This window comes from Lutra lutra, chromosome 11, assembly GCF_902655055.1.
Source record: "Lutra lutra chromosome 11, mLutLut1.2, whole genome shotgun sequence".
In the NCBI taxonomy this organism is placed as follows: Eukaryota; Metazoa; Chordata; class Mammalia; order Carnivora; family Mustelidae; genus Lutra; species Lutra lutra.
The window spans coordinates 65058430-65080363 of NC_062288.1; the positions used below are offsets into that span (position 1 = coordinate 65058430).

General features: G+C 42.9%; 1 protein-coding gene across 2 annotated transcripts in view; it reads left to right on the top strand.

Annotated features, from left to right (window-relative positions):
* The window catches only part of BMPER (BMP binding endothelial regulator), a 251360-nt gene that overhangs the window by 19643 nt on the left and 209783 nt on the right, over positions 1–21934 (top strand). For both annotated transcript variants that reach the window (XM_047695739.1, XM_047695740.1), the window contains exon 3: positions 10808–10907. In XM_047695739.1, coding sequence (XP_047551695.1) covers positions 10808–10907 — 100 coding nt within the window. The remainder of the gene's footprint in view (positions 1–10807; positions 10908–21934) is intronic.

Genomic DNA, 21934 nt, shown 5'->3' on the forward strand with positions numbered 1-21934 from the left:
CGTTCAAACGAACTGGTGTACCATCCACCATGCTGAGCCATGAGGCTGCACCTATGTTGGAATGTGCTGGAATGTCCTCCATGAAGGAGATTCCTTTTGTGGGTTGTCACATCCTGAGGTGCTGACATATGTAAGTCAGATTCTGTTTCAGTGAGACGATTGTGTAATAAAACATTTTAAAGTCTCATTCCGTGGCCCATTTGGTTGTTCAGGAACCAAGATGAGTTGGGTGATCTCAGGGCGTTTGTGGCGGTGGAGTTTGGTTGACACTGACCTTTCCCCCTGAACTCAGGAAGAGCAGTGTGCACCCCTCATGTTGCAATACAGGAGGGGCTTTTGCCGTGTTTATGCTCTGGCCCCGCTCCCTCTTGGATTGTAAGCTCTTCTAGGGCAGAAGATGTATCTGATTCATATTTGCTGTTCCCAGCAAAACCTGGCGCAGCGCCCAGCTGGCGGCAGGGGCCCAAACAATATTTGTTAAACAGATTCATGGATTTTTAGTCAGCTAGATTTGAATTCTGCAGTGCAAATGTTTAACCTACAGAAAAAAACAAGTGTAGAGCCAAGATGTCACATTTCTTGAAGGGCATTTATTTTCTGTTGACGTTTTGGTCTTAGATGTTAAAGATTTCAAGAAGCTGTTTTACAGTGAAATGAGGGTAGTAACCATGATTGACCCCTTCTTTTTAAAACTGGGGTGCATATTGTAAATCCCTCTAGCAGCAAGTTTATGTAAGTAATATTTTATGGGTAGCTAGCCGCTTTCATTTCTTTACAACACTTTAATCAAACGTGGATTATATGCAACATTTGCATTTGTTGATTGTTTAATGAATTTGAAAATGAAAGCTAGTGAATTAAAACTGCATTCTAAACCTATGAAATAAATCTGTGGCTTCTCTAGTTCCTCCTGACACCTGCCCCCGGCCCTTGGGAAGGCCTTGGTGAAGAAAACACACTGCTAATGGCCCTGGTGAATGAGTCAGACCCATTCTAGCTCACAGAATTGTCTTCATGTGGAAACTCTGCCTGGGGTTGGCTTTTTCCGTTCCAGCCAGCTAGAGGGTCCCCACTTCCCTCTGCTCCCCCGCCTGATGTTCTCGGGCTCACCGGACACCCTCCATAGTCAGTATCGATCTGAGGATGACAGGGAGTAGGAATCTCTCCAGCACCAGACACATCACACTGCCTTGCTGTTATCTGGCGGCAGGACAGTAGGAACCAGCTCTAAAGCCTGCCATCCCAGGGGTCCCTTTGAAAGCCTCTGTGATTGCTGCTGGTCGGGGTCAATTGTGCAGATGTCTTTAAAAGTGTCTCACTAGTGACCAGAAAGTTATTTTGTCAAGATGACAGATGGACTGCGAGCAGCCCCTCCGCCTTGCCTCTTCCCTGTGATGTCAGCTCCATTTACTTGTCAAGAGAAGGTATTTTTGTAGCTCCCAGCAGCGCACCGGCTTTCATGGGCAACCTGTGAAAACGCTTCTGTTCCGTTCTGCAAAAAATCTGCTTGGTGGCTTGTTGTTGACCCACGGGAGTCGGGCGTTTGAAGACCTGGTGAGTCCCACCCATGGTGGGTGAGGCAGGCAGCAGCACGTGCTGACGAGGGGGACATCTTTCAGAGCTGGCCATGGGAAGACATGGTTTGCCACCGCCAGTCACCAGGGCCAGACAGAAATGGGGTCTAAGATACTCCATGCCCATATTTCTGACATCTTCCTTTTTGGCAGAGAATCATCTATGTGCACGATTAAAAGGGCTCATTGAGCTCTCAGCCGCTTTGTAGAGCCCAGGAGCCCCACTTTCACACAGTGGGGGACCAGAAAAGGCACTGCCAAAGTCATATCTCCAGCTATCCTTCCCAAACGTCATATTGCAACTTTTCCGATGGAAGTTGCTCCGATTTTATTACTATTTTTAACTCCTTCACCTTCACTCTTCAGTCTCTCCAGTACCCCTGCCAGCCTGCTGGGCAGACTCCATGCTGTCCCCCAAAAGGCGGGAAGCCAGCTTCTGCCTTCTGCATCATAGATCTTTCTGGTGGTTGGAGGTGGGCTTCCATCATCTGGAGAGGAAAAGAACTCACCAGAAATGCATGCAAATGTTCCTAGAATTTTATCTCCCCTTTTCTTTCTGTTTTCTTTTCGGGTGGTCGAAGAAGCGATTCATTATTCTTCATGTGCTGAAGAGCGCACAGCGATGTAAAATAATCAAAGGTGCTGGGAGAGGTGGCTGGAGCGCTTGTGTTTGAGGCTGTGCAGCTCTGCAGGACTCCAGCCCCTCTCATCCCCGGTCAGGAGTCTGTGGACATTTTCTCTGGAGCGCCGGCTCCGTCCACATCCCAGCTCTTTGATTCCCTTTTGCTCGGGGAGGGGAGAGGAGTAGGTTTGAGAATTGGGGCTAAATAAAGAAAGGATGCCCACCTTTACTCTTCTCAGTTCACATATCTGGCTCCTGTCCCCTGGCAGGAGGGGACATAGTCTACCTTCTGGTTTTCCAACCTGCTTCTGGGAGCCCGAGTTGTCAGAGCTGCATCTGTGATGGGGTCCAAAGTGCTAAGCCCCTGGCTGCTTCATGTTCCATCCATTACAGTTCCATGAGCACGGGGCTGCCAGCAGACCCCGTGCTTAGACGATGTACAGTCTAATAAAAACCAGGCAGTGCTACTTTCTTTGGGCTACTATTTTTATTTGGTGGTTATTTCTTTTGTGTTCTGCCATCTCTAATGTTTTGGTTCTATTTCAAAATATGATTAAACAGAATGAGGAGCTCTTTGACACTGTCCTGTTTTAAATCAGAGTTGTACTTGACTAGCAGGGACATTCTAATGGCCTGTGTTTCTTTGTTCTCAGAGTTCCTTGAGAAGGCAAAAAAAAAAAAAAAAAAAAAAAAAAAAAGCCAGACCTAAATCCTTAAACGGCATAGGACCCCAAACAATTCCTTCCAACAAACTAAAGCCCATTAAAAAAGAATTGAAATGTTAGGTAAGTTAAATATAAAAAGGCCTCCTTATTAATCCCCCGTTGCTTAAGCTGGCACGTGTCATATTTTCAAGGTACGATATCAGGAGAGCACTGTCACGTAGTGATGTATTAGGGCCATATATCACCAGAACATCGTCTTTGTAGAGGATATGGGTACTAAAAGACACGATTCTGGCCAGACAGAACAGCAGGGGGTCTTACTTCTTTTCTCCACCACCCCCCTGCCCCTCCTGCCATTTTCTTTAATCTCCCTCTGTTTTGTGTTGCAGAGAAGTGAATTTCTTCATGGGATATGACTTGTTGCAAAATAATCGGGGGGCCCCAGTGGGCTTCATAAAGTCTTTTAAATGGCTTAGCTTCAAGAGCAGCTTTGTTCAGTGTTTGCGCTGTTAGCTGGGCCGGGGAAGGCGGCATTTGCCAGGGTCCAGGTCTCTGGGGTAAAGGCTCGCTGAGCCTCGACAGGAGGAAGAAAGAATAACACTCCCAGATGTAGTGCAATGAATTGTGTGATGTCCTTGCAAGATGCTCTCACATTAAATCTCCAAATATATGTTCTTGAAGGTATTTTTACCTCTAGACTCTGGGAGTCTAGAGTCTGGAGGCTGCCAGCCTCCCGGGAGAGGCACCCTCCTGCTCAAATCCAGGAAGAAACAGGATCTGGAGGCTTCGGATCCAGATTCTGATCTGTCTTACAAATGACCGGGCCCTCGGAGTCTCAGACTCGTTCTGAGTTTTAAGCCAGAGACTTAATCTATCTTAAAATGCACTATTTTGGGGCGCCTGGGTGGCTCAGCGGGTTAAGCCGCTGCCTTCGGCTCAGGTCATGGTCTCAGGGTCCTGGGATCGAGCCCCGCATCGGGCTCTCTGCTCAGAAGCCTGCTTCTTCCTCTCTCTCTGCCTGCCTCTCTGCCTACTTGTGATCTCTCTCTGTCAAATGAATAAATAAAATCTTTAAAAAAAAATGCACTATTTTTACTCGTGCGTTCCAAATGAAACCATAAACCACTAACATTTACAATGGTCTGAAAATGGGGAGTGCTTAGCAAAGGCAAACATTTAGAGTCCTAGCAAGGAGGAAGAGATGGCTCATCGTAGCCTCTGAAGGAAGCCGTGCAGCATAGCGGTTAAACCACCGCCTCTGGTATCACGAGTCCCACCTTCAAATCTCTGCCCTCACTAGCTCTGTGTAAACCCGGGTAAGCATTAAAATTCTCTGTGCTTCAGTTTTCTTATCCATAAAATAGGGGTAAATTAGTCCTTCCTGAGACTTGTTGCAAGGGTTAAAAAGGACACAATATGTAAAACATGTTTAGCACAGTCTGGCAAATAGTAGATTTTCTGCAAAGGCTGGGTGCTGTTATTCTTAATTGTTCATCAAACTGCCCAGAAAACTATATGGCACTTCATTGTTTGCTTAGCAAAGGATCAGCTCTCTTGCTCTGGCTGTGGAAGGGATTTGCCAAAGTGGTGGAGGTTGGAGGTTCAGAAAGATCTGGAAATGCTAATTTACATTAAAAGCAACGGCCGTTTACACCTGCCACCTTTTCTACTGACCTCAGACACCTCTCACTTCTTGTACCTGTCTTAGGACCTCACTCGATTGAGGAAGAAAAGAGGTGTTGGGATACAGTTCTCTTGGCTGGGAAGTTTAAGTCATTTCCCCTATCAAACACCCCTTCCTCACCTTAGAAATGGTTCTGTTAGTTTTTTTTTTTTCTTTCCATTTTGTTTCTGCTTTCATTGAGCTGAGAGATACGGCTCAAAGCCTCATCATGTATACTAAGGCTTTGTAGTGGACCAAACTGCCTTTCCTTTCTCTCTTTTTTTTTTTTCCCCAGCTCATTCTGTGCAAGAGTTATGGGGAAGTCAATTGTGCTATCAGTTATAAAGAACAAGCAAATAAAAGCTTAATTAAAACAATAAATCATCAATCAAATTTAATACTGCCACTGGCAACCACTGAACTATCTCAGATCCCCCCACCCTTGCAATGATCATTTTCTCGGAGATTAAGAACAGATTTTGTCCAAAGGAAACAGGCTGGAGCAGGTACAAACTTGTATTGTCTCCTCTATGAGTGCTCCTGCTCACTTGCAAAGGATTTCCCCTGACTGCATGTTGCAGAGAGAGACTCACTATATTTTATGTCCCATTTATCAAAGCCACCGACAAGCAAGGAACCTGCCCCTTCGGGGTCTTTTCTTTCAGCCTTTGCCTGCATCTTCGTATTCTGGAACTGTGACATTCTGCAGTCAGGTCTGTTTGCCCAAGTCTCGGTGCAGCTCTTGTATGGCACCTTTAAGAGGTTACCTCATAACAAGGGCAGGAGACCTGGCACATCTGACCCAGGTGGCCTCTTTCTGGAAAATTTCCAGACTAGCTCAGCTCCATACTCATCTATTCCTAAAATCTCAACAGTGGAGTAGGAGCTAACCTAATTCTAATATGATACACCCATAAATTTTAATGCTGTGCCTTAGCAACTAACCTCCCCGGCTGGCCCCTTAATCCAGGCCTGGGAACCAGGTTGTTTTCCCAGGTCTACCGCTAGCTAGCTCTTTGAGGGACCTGAGACACTTAACTTTATTGTGTGCCATTCTCCCATCTGCAAATCTTAAGAAACCTGTGAGGATTAATGAAATAATGTCTGCAGAGTTCTTTAGAAGAAAAGTGCTATGTAAACATGAAGTATTATTCTTCTGTTTATGAGAAGTTTTATAATATTGCCTAGGAGAAATTGTGACCTGCGTTCAAAAGCACCGTAAAGTTCCCTTTGGCTCTTTTGGGGCTAGAATTGGGTTACAATGGGGGAACTTCAAGGAATAGTTGACCTCTTCGACTTCACGTATGGGGAGACGTGAAATTCCACAGAGAACACATGTGCTGATGTTGGATTACCTTCCTCCTTGGGAAGCTTGACGCAAGACATTTGTATTCCTAAAAACAAATTCCTCTGTGAGCAGTCTCGAGAATCTCAAGTAGTGAAACATCATTGTGTGTGCACTTCAAATTAATTCACTGATAAAAATAATCTGATTAAGGGTCACCATGTCCTATCTGTGCTCACTGACCACAATGGCTCTTGAGTCAAGGTGAAATTCTCACGTGATGCCGGAAGTTACACGGCAGTTTTTGTGTGACCTGCCAGCGTCTGATGTCTTGTTTCCTCCAACACTGTATAAGTTTCTGAACTAGAGGGGAGACTTGTGGCATGATTTCTCACTCTAGCAGCATGGAGTAGTATGGCACAGGTGTCAAATCCTGGTTTTTTTTCGGCTGCTCTAGAAATTCCACTGCTCAGTTCCTATACTTCTGAGAGTCGTCGTGGTGGGCATCCATCCCCTGCCAGTAGCTGATGATGAAGGGAACAGACTATTCAGGATTAATATTGGTTCACCCCCAAGGATTTTTTGCATTTGGGAAGGGGGATTCTTGAGGGCAGCACAATCTATAAGCCCATCCCCAAATAAGACTACAGTGATGATGTGAGAGTGGGGCGTTTGCATCTATGGAGGAGGAAGGGAGAGCCTACAGGGTTTCTAATTTAAGGAAGAGAGCCACTGTTAGCCCCTTCATCTCCTCTCTGATGCTACCTGGCCTGTGGACTTCATTGACATACTGAGTGTTCTTCGTTGGGCAGAAAGAAATATGACAACTTTGCAGCCTTCTTGATTTTCTGAAAAAGATCTGGCACTTAGAATTTGCTAGTTTGCCAAATGACAGCTGTTTGCCTCCAAGGCAGGCTTTGCTTTTATAAGAGACAATGATTGAAGGGAAATAATGCCATCTTCTAGAGGAAGAGATTCGTGGGGTCTGCCAATTTCCCAACACGGCTCTGGAGTCTCAGCAGGCAGGGCACCAGGTATTTTTGTTTTTATTCTTATTTCAAAAGATCTGTGATGCTGTTTCATAGTCTAAAAATAGAGTATCTGCCAGCTGAGATTTCTCCCTGATCAGTCTCATCCTATTTGCTGTGTTTTCCCCTCCAGATTTCTATTTTATTATTATTTTTAAAATATAAATGAAAGGTCAGGTAATACTTTCCATATTTCATAATAGGATTGGTCCTGGAAGAATCTTAGAAAAAAATATCTTCAAGACATTGGCTTGAAATAGAACAAAAACATGTCAAAAACATGTTTTTCTAGTTGCGGAAAGCAGACAGGAAAATCTCACAGTGGTGATCTGCTATCTTCTCTATAGCATAGTGGTGATGTGCTTTCTTCTCTATAGCCTCCTTCAGTGAGAGGTTGTGTCCCTCCACAAGAGACACTGAAAAATGCTCGGGAGCCACTATCAGGTCTCATGGTCCCAATTTCGAAGCCCAGGGAACTCTGTGCTACCACCTAGTGGCAGACCTCAGACACAGCAAGCTGGCTGCTGGAATCCGGTTTGAACTTGGCCGTGGCTGAGGCTGTGGTTTGGCTCACATCCTTATAGAGCTTTGTTGCCAGCCATGTAGACTTTTTCTTTTTTACTCCCTGTGCCCCTCTTTTACTTTTGCATGTTGGCACTTCATTTCACGTGTCTCCAGAGGCTGTGTTTTGGATTTTGATATATTTGGTCTTTCAGAAAGGAGGCAATAATGCAAACACCTTTGACAGCAGGTAAATCACAAACTGGCTGACCCTAGAAAGTAATAAGCACAAGGAGACAGACTGAGGATGGAAAATGTGTAAGGTTTATTACTCTTCTACACTGGCTAGGTCTGTTTTTTTGTTTTTTTTGTTTTTTTTTTTTAGAATGTTCTGATGTTTTCCTCCAGTGCTTTTCTACCACTCTTCACTGTTGCTTAGATTTGGGGATCTTCAAACCCAAGTTTGTTCAAGGATGGCAGTCTGGCTTTCAGAGGTATGATAGACACAGCTACCTATCAACATCCAAAATGGCATAACCCTCCTCATGACGAGAAAACAGCTGGTATTTGTAGACCCTCCCATGGTTGGTGTTGACATAGCCCTGTGGCATTATCCTGCTCCTGTTAGAGAGCTCATTTCACACGTGCAGAACCACAAGGGAGGCGCCAATCTCCCCTGGGGCCTCTGGGCCCGGACATTGTTTTGTTCTTGTGTGTATCCAGAGTGCCTGGGAAGTTGCAAAGTGCATCATTTAAACGTTTGCCTTTGGAGTCAGACCTCTTTTTGACTTCCAGATCTGTCTTTTGGGTGATGCGTGGGCAAGTATCTTAACCTTGGTTCCCCATCTGTAACATGGGGGTGATGTGGATATATGTGTGTGTGTGTGTGTGTGTGTGTATGTGTGAGAGAGAGAGAGAGAGAGAGAGAGAGAGAGAAATAATGCACATTAAATTCTTAGCACAGAGCCCGGTACATAGAACGTGTTTGGTAAGGATGAATCAGCACCAGAAAAAGTTTCTTGAGTGGAAAAGTGAACCAAATGAGCCATGGCCTTGCTTCAGAGCAGAGGACACTTGGCTCACAGTGAGATAAGGAGGCCAGTAGAGATGGACTCCTACAGACATGGCTTTGTGTGCGCCGCTTCTCACCAGAGCCACTGGCTGGAGCCCAGTGCTTTTGTCTCTTGGCAAAATCAGTGAAAGCGAAGCAAGTGGTCTTAATTAACCTGTGCTTAAATTTACTCTGTAGCTGCTGGACTCAATTAAGGAGACAGAGGAATCAGGGTCCTATGAGCAATTCTCTGTAGTTTTTCGTACTTTCTTCGAGGGTCTGGGAGTCTAAGCATGTGCTTCATATCCATGCCAGCCAGACACCAGGGAAATGAGCAGATATGGCAGTTTGGTAGAATATTTAAAACAAAACAAAACAAAAAAAACCTCCAAATGTTATTAGAAGGGGGAAATCCCCCCACTAAACCTACAGCTAAAGTTTAGATTTGGGGTGTGTGTGTGTACAAAAAAATTCCAGATGTGAAGCTACAAAACATCTGGTTGGAATAACTTTTGTGCTGGACTATAGTTACAAGCTATTTATTATGAATCTTGGGATCCTGTTATAGATTTTGACTGGCTCCCAGGTTTCTAATTTAGCAAAGAGTTCCTATATTTAAGAAAGTGTGTATCTTCCTATTTATCAGACCCCGAATTGTGACTCACACCCACTGTGTCTGCCCTTCGAGCTTCGAATTCCCCATGTCTGAGGATTTTTCCCTTCAGAGAGGAGATACACTTGGGGGTGGCCCTTCTCTGAAGCCACAGCCAGGTTTGCATGAGCCGTCATGACAGATGTTCTGCTTAGAAAGCATGTTCACTTCACAGACGTCTTGGTGTGGGGGCGTCGGTATCAAACGACAGCTTGCAGGAACTGTACTTTGCCAGATGAAGTCACTATTAATAATGCCAAACAGCATATACACCTGGTCATTGTTCATGATTACTTTAGTGGTAGTGGAGGGACACTCTTAATTTTTTAAAACAGACCTCTTTAATTTGAATTGTGACCATACTGTGCATTATGTTTGTGATTTAAGAAAAATCACAAGAATCCACTGAAGGCCTGTGACGTGCAGGTGGTCTTGACTCCACCATCCTTAGGAAAGGAGAGGGTGAGGGAAGGAACTTGGGAGGACTTGGAGCTGGGACAAGTGGGTTCAGATGGTACGTCTGCCATCACTGAGGAACTGTGGACAGCTCCCAAACTCATCTCAGCCTCACTGGGCACGAGAATGCTCTTTGCAGAGTCGTGTTTCTCAGCCCTGGGTGCACAGTGGAATTACCTGGAGAGCTTGGGGAAGCATCTAGGCCTGGTCCTTAGGATCAATCAGATCTGAGCTCCCACCAGTGGGGTGGGAGACAGTGCTGGTCTTTGTGAATTACCACACAGGAGTCTTGATTTACAGCTTAGGATGAGGACTACAGGACTGTAGGGGTAAATGAGGCTAGCTCCATGAGTGCCCCCTTTCTTATCACAGACACCAGAAAGGGGGGCAAAGAAGAGAGTTGATCACTCAGATCTTACACCTTCTCTGAGCAGCAGTTTTCTTGTCTATAAACTGGGAATAGTAATAATACTTATCTCACAGAATTTTAATAGGAATGAAAGCCGTAGCCGTAGCACTTAGCGTGTAGCATCTAGAAGAAACTTAATGAAGCTCAGATCTTATTAAGTTTTGTGACATAGTATGTTCGGTGCACGTGGATCCAGCCTGTGTATAAACAGGCATATACATCATGTTTGGATCTTCTCTGTGACATTTTAACAGCTAACCTTTCAGGATAAAACCGAAGATGCAAATACTCAGCACACTTCATTAGCATAAGTGCTAATATAATGCAGCTGTCCTGTGGCTATAAAACACTGACGACTGTGTCTCTGCTTGGCATGAGGAATATTATTTTTTCTCTTTCTGAGCTGATTCAATACTCAACTTTGTCATTATTTGAGTTGGAACTTTAGATTGCTGCATTTTAATGCACTCTACTATTAAGGATTGTTGGACGGCTGTGTGCAAATATTTTTGTTCTCACGATGTAGTCCTGGCCCAGGTAGCCCAATGGGCAAAATATGATTTACACAAATATTATCGTTTCTATAGTGTGTACTGAAAAGAAACCTTAGAACAGAGTGGGAGAAAGCTTTGCTCTTGGTATGCTCAGTTATCTAGGTGGCATTGGTTTCTAAAGAGGGGAATTTTCATTCCCCGCTCACATGCCCCTAATCTCAAAAGTCCTGTGTTTCTGTATGAATATTTCTGTTCCAGGGAGAGAGCAGAACGCTTGCATGAGTGTTTCTTGCCAAGATGAAAGCAAGATAGGAAGAGGGAGGCTAGCAAAACCTCAGGCATGTGTCAGGATACGGGGGGTTCTGTTTGGAGTTTCTTTGAAATGTGTCTTGTCTTTTTCTGCCTAGAACAAGGAAGTGACCTGTAAGAGAGAGAAGTGCCCCGTGCTGTCGAGAGACTGTGCCCTTGCCATCAAGCAGAGGGGAGCCTGCTGTGAGCGGTGCAAAGGTGATTTATGTCTCCGCCGCCTTCTCTTCTGGCTGCTGCTTTGGGCATTTTTATTTCTCTTTTTCTCACCTTCCTCTTCACTCAGCTCTTGGCTGGGGTGCGAGTGGGTGTTGGAGGGAAGCTAGTGTGTATGTCTGTTTGTGTGAGTTTGGGGAGGTTGGTAGCAACGGGGACTCTGCGGACGGATGGATGAAAGTATGGGGGACACGTGCAAGTTCAATTTACTTTCCAATCAAGCTGCTGAAGTGTGGCAGAAAAACTGCAAACATGGGTACAGCACCCATGGGTGCTGGTTCGCGCAGGTGCATAGCTTATTCTGTCTAGAAGTTGCAGCCATTTTTCTAGGCTGCACGCCCGCCCTGCCTTACCTCTGCCAGAGGAGTCTTTAAATGAAGCCACAACAAATGAAGTTATTGTTGTGGCCCCTATTAACTTTTTTCTTTCCTTCCAAATTGAATCAAAGTTCCTTCCTTTGCCTTTGGAGCCTCTTGAACATATCCTTACCCCAACTTTCCCATGATCCTCCAGTGCGTGCACTCTCTTCTGAGCCTGCTCTTCCTGGTGTTGCCTCTTGGCCTCAGCTCAGGTCTCTCCTCCCCAGGGGTCCAGATGCTCAAGACCCCTGGCCGTCCCTCATCCCTTCCCCTCTAGGTTTCTGTAGCACACAGAAGTCCCCAGAGATACTTCGGTGATGTGCTTTTCCTTCTTCATCACCTCACGTGCATTCAGTAAACTGCTAGCTCCTTGGGGACGGGAGCCAGGGCAGCTCTTACATCACCTGGCATGTGTGTGGGTATTGTCGAACAGAGTGGGGCCCTCTGGAGGCCTCAAGAGCACCGCAGCTCAGGATGTGGGCCCTGGAGTCACAGGGCCACGCCAGAATCCTGCAGTCCTGGGTGCAGAGTGTTTGCCAAAGTTCGAGTCCACTAGGAACTTCAGAACGTGACCTCATTTGGAAATAGGATCTTTGCAAGTGTTATTAGTGAAGATCAGGTCATAATGGTTGAGGGTGGCCCCAAATCCAATATGACTGGTGTATTTACATCAAGAAGAGGAGACAGACACACAGAGAAGACATATTATGAGAGAGGCAGATAGAAATACTTTGGCTCTGTGCCCTGGGACTCTGATTCATTTGTTCTGGGGAGGGGGCTGGACATCTATTTTTGTAAAAAAGCTCCCAAGAGTCTGGATGGGGAAACCACTAAACTAGATCTTGACCTAGTACCAGGTGATTTTTATCCCCCAGAAGAGTATACACTTTTTTTTTTTTTTTTTTTTTTTTGGTGGGAGGGTGGGGAGGCTTAAAGAACCAGCAGAAGAACTCTACAGATACTGGGTCAACCAAAGCCCATGAAAAAAATGATTTTTCAGTGAAGTATAGTTGACTCTCAAAGTTACCTTAGTTTGAAGTGTACAGCACAGTGGTTCTCTGTGGTTCGCCACACTCTGTGTTCTGCTGTGTTCACAAGTGTTGCTACCATCACTTCACCATGCAAGTACACACCATACAGTGCCATTGACTCTAGCCCTGGTGTGTGCCACTCATCTCCATGACTTATTCGTCTCATAATATTCTAAAGCCCATTTTTAAAAAAAATTTTATTTTTTATAAACATATAATATATTTTTATACCCAGGGGTACAGATCTGTGAATCGCCAGGTTTACACACTTCACAGCACTCACCATAGCACATACCCTCCCCAATGTCCATAACCCCACCCCCATTCTCCCAACCCCCCTCCCCCCAGCAACCCTCAGTTTTTTGTGAGATTAAGAGTCACTTATGGTTTGTCTCCCTCCCAATCCCATCTTGTTTCATTTATTCTTCTCCTACCCCCTTAACCCCCCCATTTTGCATCTCCACTTCCTCATATCAGGGAGATCATATGATAGTTGTCTTTCTCCGATTGACTTATTTTGCGAAGCATGATACCCTCTAGTTCCATCCACGTCGTCGCAAATGGCAAGATTTCATTTCTTTTGATGGCTGCATAGTATTCCATTGTGTATATATACGACATCTTCTTTATCCATTCATCTGTTGATGGACATCTAGGTTCTTTCTATAGTTTGGCTATTGTAGACATTGCTGCTATAAACATTCGGGTGCATGTGCCCCTTCGGATCACTATGTTTGTATCTTTAGGGTAAATACCCAGTAGTGCAATCGCTGGGTCATAGGGTAGTTCTATTTTCAACATTTTGAGGAACCTCCATGCTGTTTTCCAGAGTGGTTGCACCAGCTTGCGTTCCCACCAACAGTGTAGGAGGGTTCCCCTTTCTCCGCATCCTCGCCAGCATCTGTCATTTCCTGACTTGTTCATTTTAGCCATTCTGACTGGTGTGAGGTGATATCTCATTGTGGTTTTGATTTGTATTTCCCTGATGCCGAGTGATATGGAGCACTTTTTCATGTGTCTGTTGGCCATCTGGATGTCTTCTTTGCAGAAATGTCTGTTCATGTCTTCTGCCCATTTCTTGATTGGATTATTTGTTCTTTGGGTGTTGAGTTTGCTAAGTTCTTTATAGTTTTTGGACACTAGCCCTTTATCTGATATGTTGTTTGCAAATATCTTCTCCCATTCTGTCAGTTGTCTTTTGGTTTTGTTAACTGTTTCCTTTGCTGTGCAAAAGCTTTTGATCTTGATAAAATCCCAATAGTTCATTTTTGCCCTTGCTTCCCTTGCCTTTGGTGATGTTCCTAGGAAGACGTTGCTGTGACTGAGGTCGATGAGGTTGCTAAGGATTTTGATGGATTCCTTTCTCACATTGAGGTCCTTCATCCATTTTGAGTCTATTTTCGTGTGTGGTGTAAGGAAATGATCCAATTTCATTTTTCTGCATGTGGCTGTCCAATTTTCCCAACACCATTTGTTGAAGAGGCTGTCTTTTTTTTTTTTTCCATTGGACATTCTTTCCTGCTTTGTCGAAGATGAGTTGACCATAGAGTTGAGGGTCTATTTCTGGGCTCTCTATTCTGTTCCATTGATCTATGTGTCTGTTTTTGTGCCAGTACCATGCTGTCTTGATGATGACAGTCTAAAGCCCATTTTTAATGACATCCCATGAATCTCAGTATTGAACAAAGATCGTGTGAACACTTCAAAACACACTATTACATAAAATCCACATTTCAATAATTAATGCCCAATTACTTATTAATAACCATGATTATTATAGCAAATTTTAGTCATTGTTAAAAAAACTAAAAACTAAAAAAGCAAAATAAAACCAAGGACAGAGATTAGAGTTATGCCATCACAAGCCAAGGAGCACCTGGAGTCACCAGGATGCAGGAGAAGACAAGGAGGGGCTCTTTCCTGGAGCCTTCACATGAAGTGTGGCCCTGCCAACACCCTGATTTGGGGTTCCTGGTCTCCAGGGTTATGAGGGAATAAATGTCTGTTGTTTGAAGCCACCAAGCTTGTGGTAATTTATTATGGCCGCCCAGGAGTTTCCACTGAGCATTTCCACATTTCCCCTTGAGCAGGTCCAGACTTGGAATCTGTCTCCCCCAGTTCCCTCCCATGAGATGGGGATAGTAACTGTGTTGGAGGGAATTGAGTGGGAAGGTCTTCATTCAAAGTGCTTAGCACATGGGACGCCTGGGTGGCTCAGTTGGTTGAGTGGCTGCCTTCGGCTCGGGTCATGATCCCAGCGTCCTGGGATCGAGTCCCATGTCCGGCTCCTTGCTTGGCAGGGAGCCTGCTTCTCCCTCTGCCTCTGCCTGCCATTCTGTCTGCCTGTGCTCGCTCTCTCTCCCTCTCTCTCTCTGACAAATAAATAAATAAAATCTTAAAAAAAAATTAAAAAAAACAACTACAAAGTGCTTAGCACAGTGCCTGGTGGGTAAGCATTTCTCAGTTAATGTAAGTATAGTAGATGCTCTTGAAATACTTGTTAGGCTTGGGTTAGGGTTAGGCCTAACCCTAACCCTAACCCTAACCATATAAAAAACATACCTTCTGAAGCCTTTTGGGACAGGGACAAGTAGGGTGGATGATATTTTTTCAGAGCCTTCTCAATCAGCCATTTACCTATCACCCTCTTCCTATGAGTTGGGAGTCAGATGTTTTACCCATGTGACTTCCAAGAGCTATCAATGCAAGGCCTGAAATGTTCCTTTGTCAGCAATCTCCCAAGCAGATGGTCAGATAGAGTGATTCCAGCGAAAACACATTAGCAAGCCAATGTGTGTCCAGCTTACTGTTGTTTCATCTTAAAAAACTCCTTTTTTCATTCTTCATTTTTAAACTGCTTGTTTGTCATCTTTATCTTTCCATGCTTAGCAAGGATGCCTTGCCAGCGAGAGGCCAGTTGGACACCACAGACTGGAAATGTCGTGTGTTAAGGGAACATGCCCAAGGCTTCTGGTTCTGTTTGCCCATTAACTGTGGTACAGAAGGGAACTTTCTGTTGCTGTAGTGTGTCACTGTCTTTCCTGATTGTCCTGCTGTTTCCTGCATCATCATTGTTTCCTCTGATTATCCTAATCTTCCAAGGGAAAGAGTCACCCAAGACACATCCGTTTCCTGCGTGTCTTTTTGAGCTTAAGAAGATAAGCTTCTTCAAATTAAACTGGGCCCAAGAATAGACCAGCAAATTCAGTGTCCTGAGATCTCTTTCTGATAGTGGTGTCAGCCTTTTGGGGGAGATCAAAATCCCCAACCTGCCCTGAGGTGGTCCTGCGTGAGAGAGACTCATGAATGCATCAGACTTCTCAAGCTCTGGTGGTTGATGTTAGAGTTACCTACTTCATTTTCTTTATTTCTTTATCACATAGTATTTGTCTTTTGGATTTTAAGAGACACAACTGTATTTGCTCTTAGCTACCAGTTTATGTTTTTCTGATCAGAATAGTAACATATGCTCATAGAAGAAACTTTAAAAAATAGTCTGAACTGTGGGAAAGCAGAAAATAAATTTGCTCACAATCCCACCACCCAAAAGTTACAATTGTTAATATTTGGAATATTTCTTTCTGTATTTTTTCCTGTGTAAAAGTGTTTATTTAGCTGATATCTTAGAACTTATGTTGCATTATTAAAAAATTTTTTTTTCACTTAACCTCAGGGTATAATATCTTTTCAACTTATTTGGAAATATTGGCCCTTGATGGGTACAAATGATTCCGTTGTGGGAAGGTAATACCATTCACTGGGTCATTTTCCATTTTGGGGCATCGAGGTTGTATCTTGGATTTTAGCTTTGAGCAAGATTAAAGACAAACAGCTGAAACCAAAGATCAGGTACAGTGAAGTAAGGACTGGAAAGAGAGAATCAGGAGGAGCGTTCCCTGGGTAAAGAGAAGACATTAGTGTGATCCCACAGACAACTCTGGGTTTGGTTTCCAAAGGAATCTGGATGGATGTCTCCTTAACCCTTTTGTGCTCTTTGTTCACTCGGGGGAACAACAATAACAACAACAAACCTTTAGTGTGCAGCAGAAATTCGGAGACAGTAGCTGTGTTTCTCCTAAGACCTCTTCCAAACATCATCCTCCATGACAACACTGTGGGTTTTGACTTTTTTGATTCATGGAGGGTGACTCAGGAAGGAATTGTATTAATGAGAATTTTGTCAATAATACTGTATTTTGGAGCAGAATGATGTTTAGGCAAGATTGTCTCAGGGTCAAATAATTTTGATTGGATCAGGGAATAATATGCAATTAATTTTCCTTGGGAAAGAAAGGGAGCTTCTGGTTTTGGATGAGTTAACACATGGTAAACAGAGAGCTGATGGACTTAATTCATCTGTATTTTGAAGGGCATTTATATTCAGGGGTACCACCTAAGGCTCATTCTAAAGCTGCTCACCAAACACACTAGGCCACAGCGTGGTCAGGACTGTTGGAGAGGTGAGCACAGCACGTATCTGACCTGGTGGGATGGGTAGACGGTGTAGATCTACCAGGCCTCCCAGCAGAGACAGCGCTTCTAGAAGAGCCAAGCATGCAGGAAGGTAAAATCCAGCATTGCTAACTGGGTGAAGCAGTAGTGAAGGCTGGCTCGCTGCTTTGACTTTCTCTTGAGTATTATTTTTTGTCGGTCCTTTCTCTTATCTGACGGAATCATGAGTGTAAGCAGTAATTCTGAAAATGCAGTGGACTGCAGAATCACTTGTTAGATGTAGATTCCTGAGCCTTACCCCCTAATAATAATCATAACTGAGAGCACCATCCTCTTCATCAAAATAGCAGCACCTGCTACAGGCAATCCTAACTCAGAGCCAGGCATGAAGTCTCCATAGCTTAGGGAGGTAGGTACTACCATAGCGCCATTTTGCAAATGAAAAAATGGTAGCACCGAGGGGTTTTGTGACTTTCCCAAGGTCACAGAGCTAGAAAATGATGGAGATGGAGATACAGTGTGGCATCACCAGCAGGCTTGCAGGCCTGTTGTATCAGAAACCCTGGGCCTGGGTGCCTGGGTCTACATTTCCAGCTCTCTACTGGCCCTCTCATGGGGGTTGAGGCTTGAGAACCGCTGCTACCAGATGAAGAAAGGACAGGAAGACAGCGTGGGCCTTCTTGTTGAGGGAATGAGAACCACATACTTACAGGCTGTTGGTTGATATCTACTCTGATAAACACATCTTTGAGATGAAAAAACTCTTTGCACTTTGTAGCCATGAGGCCGTCATGTTTCTCTGACTCTATGTACTCCTCTTATTTGGAAATTGTATATTACTACAATGATGGTGTAAGAGATAAAGTAAAATAGATAATGGCCAATAAAATACAACTTGAATGTTTAAGGTTGGTGAATACTTATCAAAACTTGTTCCCAGTTATTCAGTTGTGTAATAAATGGGAGAGAGCTCGATCCCCCAGAATTGCTAACCCACCTCCCATCACTCGTTGGGACTTTTCTCTCTTCCTCTTTCCCTTTCTAACATAATTATGTAATTTTAACTTCAGTTTGATACCTGTTACATTAATATATTTTCATACCAAAAAATTTAAACAAGAGGGGAAAAAAGTCTTATTTGAACTATAAAAATTCACTCTTCTCAGAAATAACAACTCTTATCAATTAATTGGGTCTTTCCCAGAACTTTTTTTAGTTTATTATGTATTTATTCATACATATATGCATATACATATATACGTAATTTCATATGTGTGGCTTATTTTTACATAAATGGAATTAAATGTTACATCATCTTTTATAGTTTGTTTTTTAAAAATATTTCAACAGGGGTGCCTGGGTGGCACGGTTGGTTAAGCAATGCCTTCGACTCAGGTCATGATCCTGGAGTGCGAGGATCAAGTCCCACATAGGGCTGTGTACTCATCATGGAGTCTGCTTCTCTCTCTGACCCTCTCCCCTCTCATGCTCTCTCTCACTCACTCGCTCTCTCTCAAGTAAATAAAATCTTTAAAAAATTTTTTTTCAACCATAGTAGGACGTAACAACTTTCCTGTGACAGTTCATGCTTTTTAACCCTTGTATGGATTCCATAGCATTCATGTAGAGTAATTTATGTAATGTCTCCCCACTGAGAGATGTTTTGGTTATTTGCTAAGAAAGGAACTAGCTTGCCATGACTATTGTAGACACATGTGTATGTTTCTTAAGGACAGAAACCTGGAAATTGATGTGCCATGGGGGAGGCATACAAATGCTCAGTTGAAAAGGACATTATTTGGAGGGCTCCAAAAAAAGTCAAGACTAGTCTCCATTCCTATTTTCCTCATAGTTTTTAGGTCCTTTCTTCCTGAAAGGTGATGGAGGAGAGGAGGGAGAGCTAGTGTTACACCTGGCAACATTTAGACATGTTGGCTAGCTTCACCTTAAAATCCTGCCTGTCACTCCTGCCGATTCCTCATTTTAGACTGCCACATGGATACTCGTATCCCAGTTCTTCCCTGTTCTCCACTTACGTCCGAGTACAGGGTATATTTTCCATCTTCTTTCTGTGGTTCAGTGAGAAATGGTAGCAAGTGTGAAGAACCTAGCTGAGGGCTATCAGTTGCTTTCGTGCTTTTCAGTGTATTCAAGAAAGCACTGATAGTCGTCAACATGTTAAAACTCAAATGATACTATTTTCACAGAATTTGGCCCAAAGCTGCCAAACTGCAGTTTGGAAGTTGACTAAATTTAGAATAAAGGCTGGATAAAGAAAGGGGGAAATGTTTTCCTTGCCTCATATTTCTGAGACTGATCTTTCAATGAGAAATACCATTATTGGTATCTTTGTCCTCCTAATCATCAACATACTCTGCATTTGAAGCATTTGAAAGTACTCTGAGATTATCACTTTTTGTTTGTTTTGATACTTCTAATATGTGGAAAGTATGGAGAAGAGAAGGCATATTATCGGCTCATTTTTTCTTGGACTGTCTCTTAACGAAGTTTGGGCCACATAAAAATCCCATATTATGCAATGTCTATGTTTATGCCCATATTTTATTCTATGTGTGCTGTATATTTGGCCACTTCTGTAGTTAGTGTTCATAGCTTATTTATGATTATGTGGGGCCTGATTTCATTCCTTTAAATAATTATAGATGTTTATATTTATTAGATCTATGACCATGCCCATTCTTTAAGGGTCCTCCCAAGTTATTCCCATTCTTTGTTTGAGCCCAGGCTGCTGATGAGGAACACACATTTCTGACGATGGACATTGTTCCTGTAGGAAAATACAATCTTTTATACATGGATCACCTTCTGGTATGATTAAAAGTGGAACCTGCTTGTATCTCCCAAGACCTCTGACTCCAAGGCTTGTAAAAGCAATGGGCTTTGCCTTTCAGTTAGTGTCCTTGACACCCTGTGGGTATGGGATTGAAGATTGGTTTTCAGACCTTAGCCTCGTTATTACCTTCAGAGTAGTAGTCCTGAAAGGACTTGTTTTTCTGAAATGCAGGATACTGGGTCAATTGATTTACACTCACCATTTGGTGCTCACAGTGGTGAGGTAATTTTGATCTTTCTCATTTTACATATGAAATAGCTAAGGGCCCAGGCAAGTTAAATCATTCATTTGTCAAGGTGTTAGTGACCCACGGCTCAGCCAGAGAGTGTCCATACCCTCAAGAAGCTTGCTCTACTGAGGAGCAGAGGAATAGCATCCCCTGCGGAAGTTCTCTAGGGAAGCTATGCCAGACCTAAGGGGAGGAGGACCGCTTGTGTGCAAGGGACTGGGGAGTGTACCAGGGAAGGCTTTCCAGAAGGGGCAGCTCACTTGAATGAACAAGGAGTTAATCACATCCGAAGGGAGTGGGCTGTTTAAGGGAAAGCTCCCAGGTGAAGACGGTATGCACAAAGATGTGAAATAGTTCTTAGACATTATCAGCCACTCATCATCATTTAGGGAACTTGATAAAATGCCAGTTTCTGGGCTGTCCTTTAGACCTACTGAATTAAAACAAATCTGGAGTAAGCTTTTGTTGATTGGTTTATTGTTCGGGGAAGGGAGAAGGGATCAGATAAAAATGTAATAGAATCCTATCATGCCCTGAAACAAATAATACATCATATGTTAATAATAATAATAAAAAAAGAATCCTATCATGACTTCGACTTATTTTCCTCTGAAAAAGATGTTAATTTTGAAAAGGAAGTTGTAGGATAGATCTGCTTCGAGATAGAAATATAACAATTCATATTTTCAGAAGAATTCTTAGAAAGGTTTTGTGTGTGTGTGTGTGTGTGTGTATCCATGTGTGCATTTGTGTCCATGTTTCATTCATTCATTCAACAAGTATTTACTGATCTACATGCCAGGTATTTATGGGATGGCGCTGCTTACCAAATTGTTTTTAACTCTTATGAAGTCAAAATATTCCTTAAAACAGAAAAGTAAGTAAATTATAACTAGTTCTTCTCAAGCAAGTATTTCAGTATACTTCTGAGATTATATTATGCTAAAGGAGTTATAAATTTCATCCAAATAGCCTAACAAGAGGGCAAAGATTAATTTAATTTGAAAAAACTCAAAATTGTTTGATGAAAACAGATGAGATCATTAAGAGACAATCACGGTTTGGGCAGCTTTTCTGTATTTGCTTGGACTTAGACTCACCCTTTAACTTGGGGTTCTTTCATGAACAATAATGTATTTGTTATCTGAATATATGTTTGTTATTAGTGGATCATAAATGAATAAGGTGTGTTTCCAACATTTATGGGTCAAATTCCATCCTCTTCATATAGAACATGAAATATTAATTGTCTGCATTACTTTGATGAAAGATATAAAAGAATAGTCTTTCATTTGTCAAGTGGGATTTATTTTCCACAGTCTTCTTTTGTCTTTGATTTCTCTGTGCTTTATCTTCTTTTTCTATGGGTCGTTATCCCATGGGTTGCATTTCTTTTAATAGTTTAACTTTTATATTTGATTTAAAAAATATCCTATGATGTCTCATGAAATGAAAGAGGCAAAACATAACATATTTGCGTACTAATTTCTAAAATCAGGCCAACCGTCCTGGGCTCTGATAAATAAAGTTTGGAGAGCACAGCATGCATGGAGAATTTTAAGGGGATCGGGCTCATTTATATAGACTGATTACTGACCAAAGTAAAAGGGAACTATGAATAATGGTAGAAGAACATTATTAACTATAGGCTACCTTTATATAGTTCAAGGTCAAGAATGAGGGCTTCTTTTGGTGTTGTTTGGAGAGTGACCTGGAAGGTGATCGTGTCTTTTATAATACTGCTTTGGGGCTGTTTAGAGGGAGGCAATCACTTACCATATAATAGGAATGAATAATAGGAATCTTTAAATTAAAAAAAAAACTTATTTAAAAATGGTCACCCTCCCTATGTTGACAGAGTAAATTGTCCTATTGTTTAAACATTTTAAGATGGAAAGGCTGTTAGCTATGTGCGAATCTGGTTGTTTTCTTTTAACCAAAGTTCTTTTGGCCCTCCTAAGGGTAAATTGATTGTTGCCCAAACAAGAGTGGCTCTTTGCTCAACCTTTGTTTTCCTTTTTTTTAGACATGACCAGATTCTTTGGTAGTGATTTATATGTGATTTACCCAGATGCAATTTGCCTCAG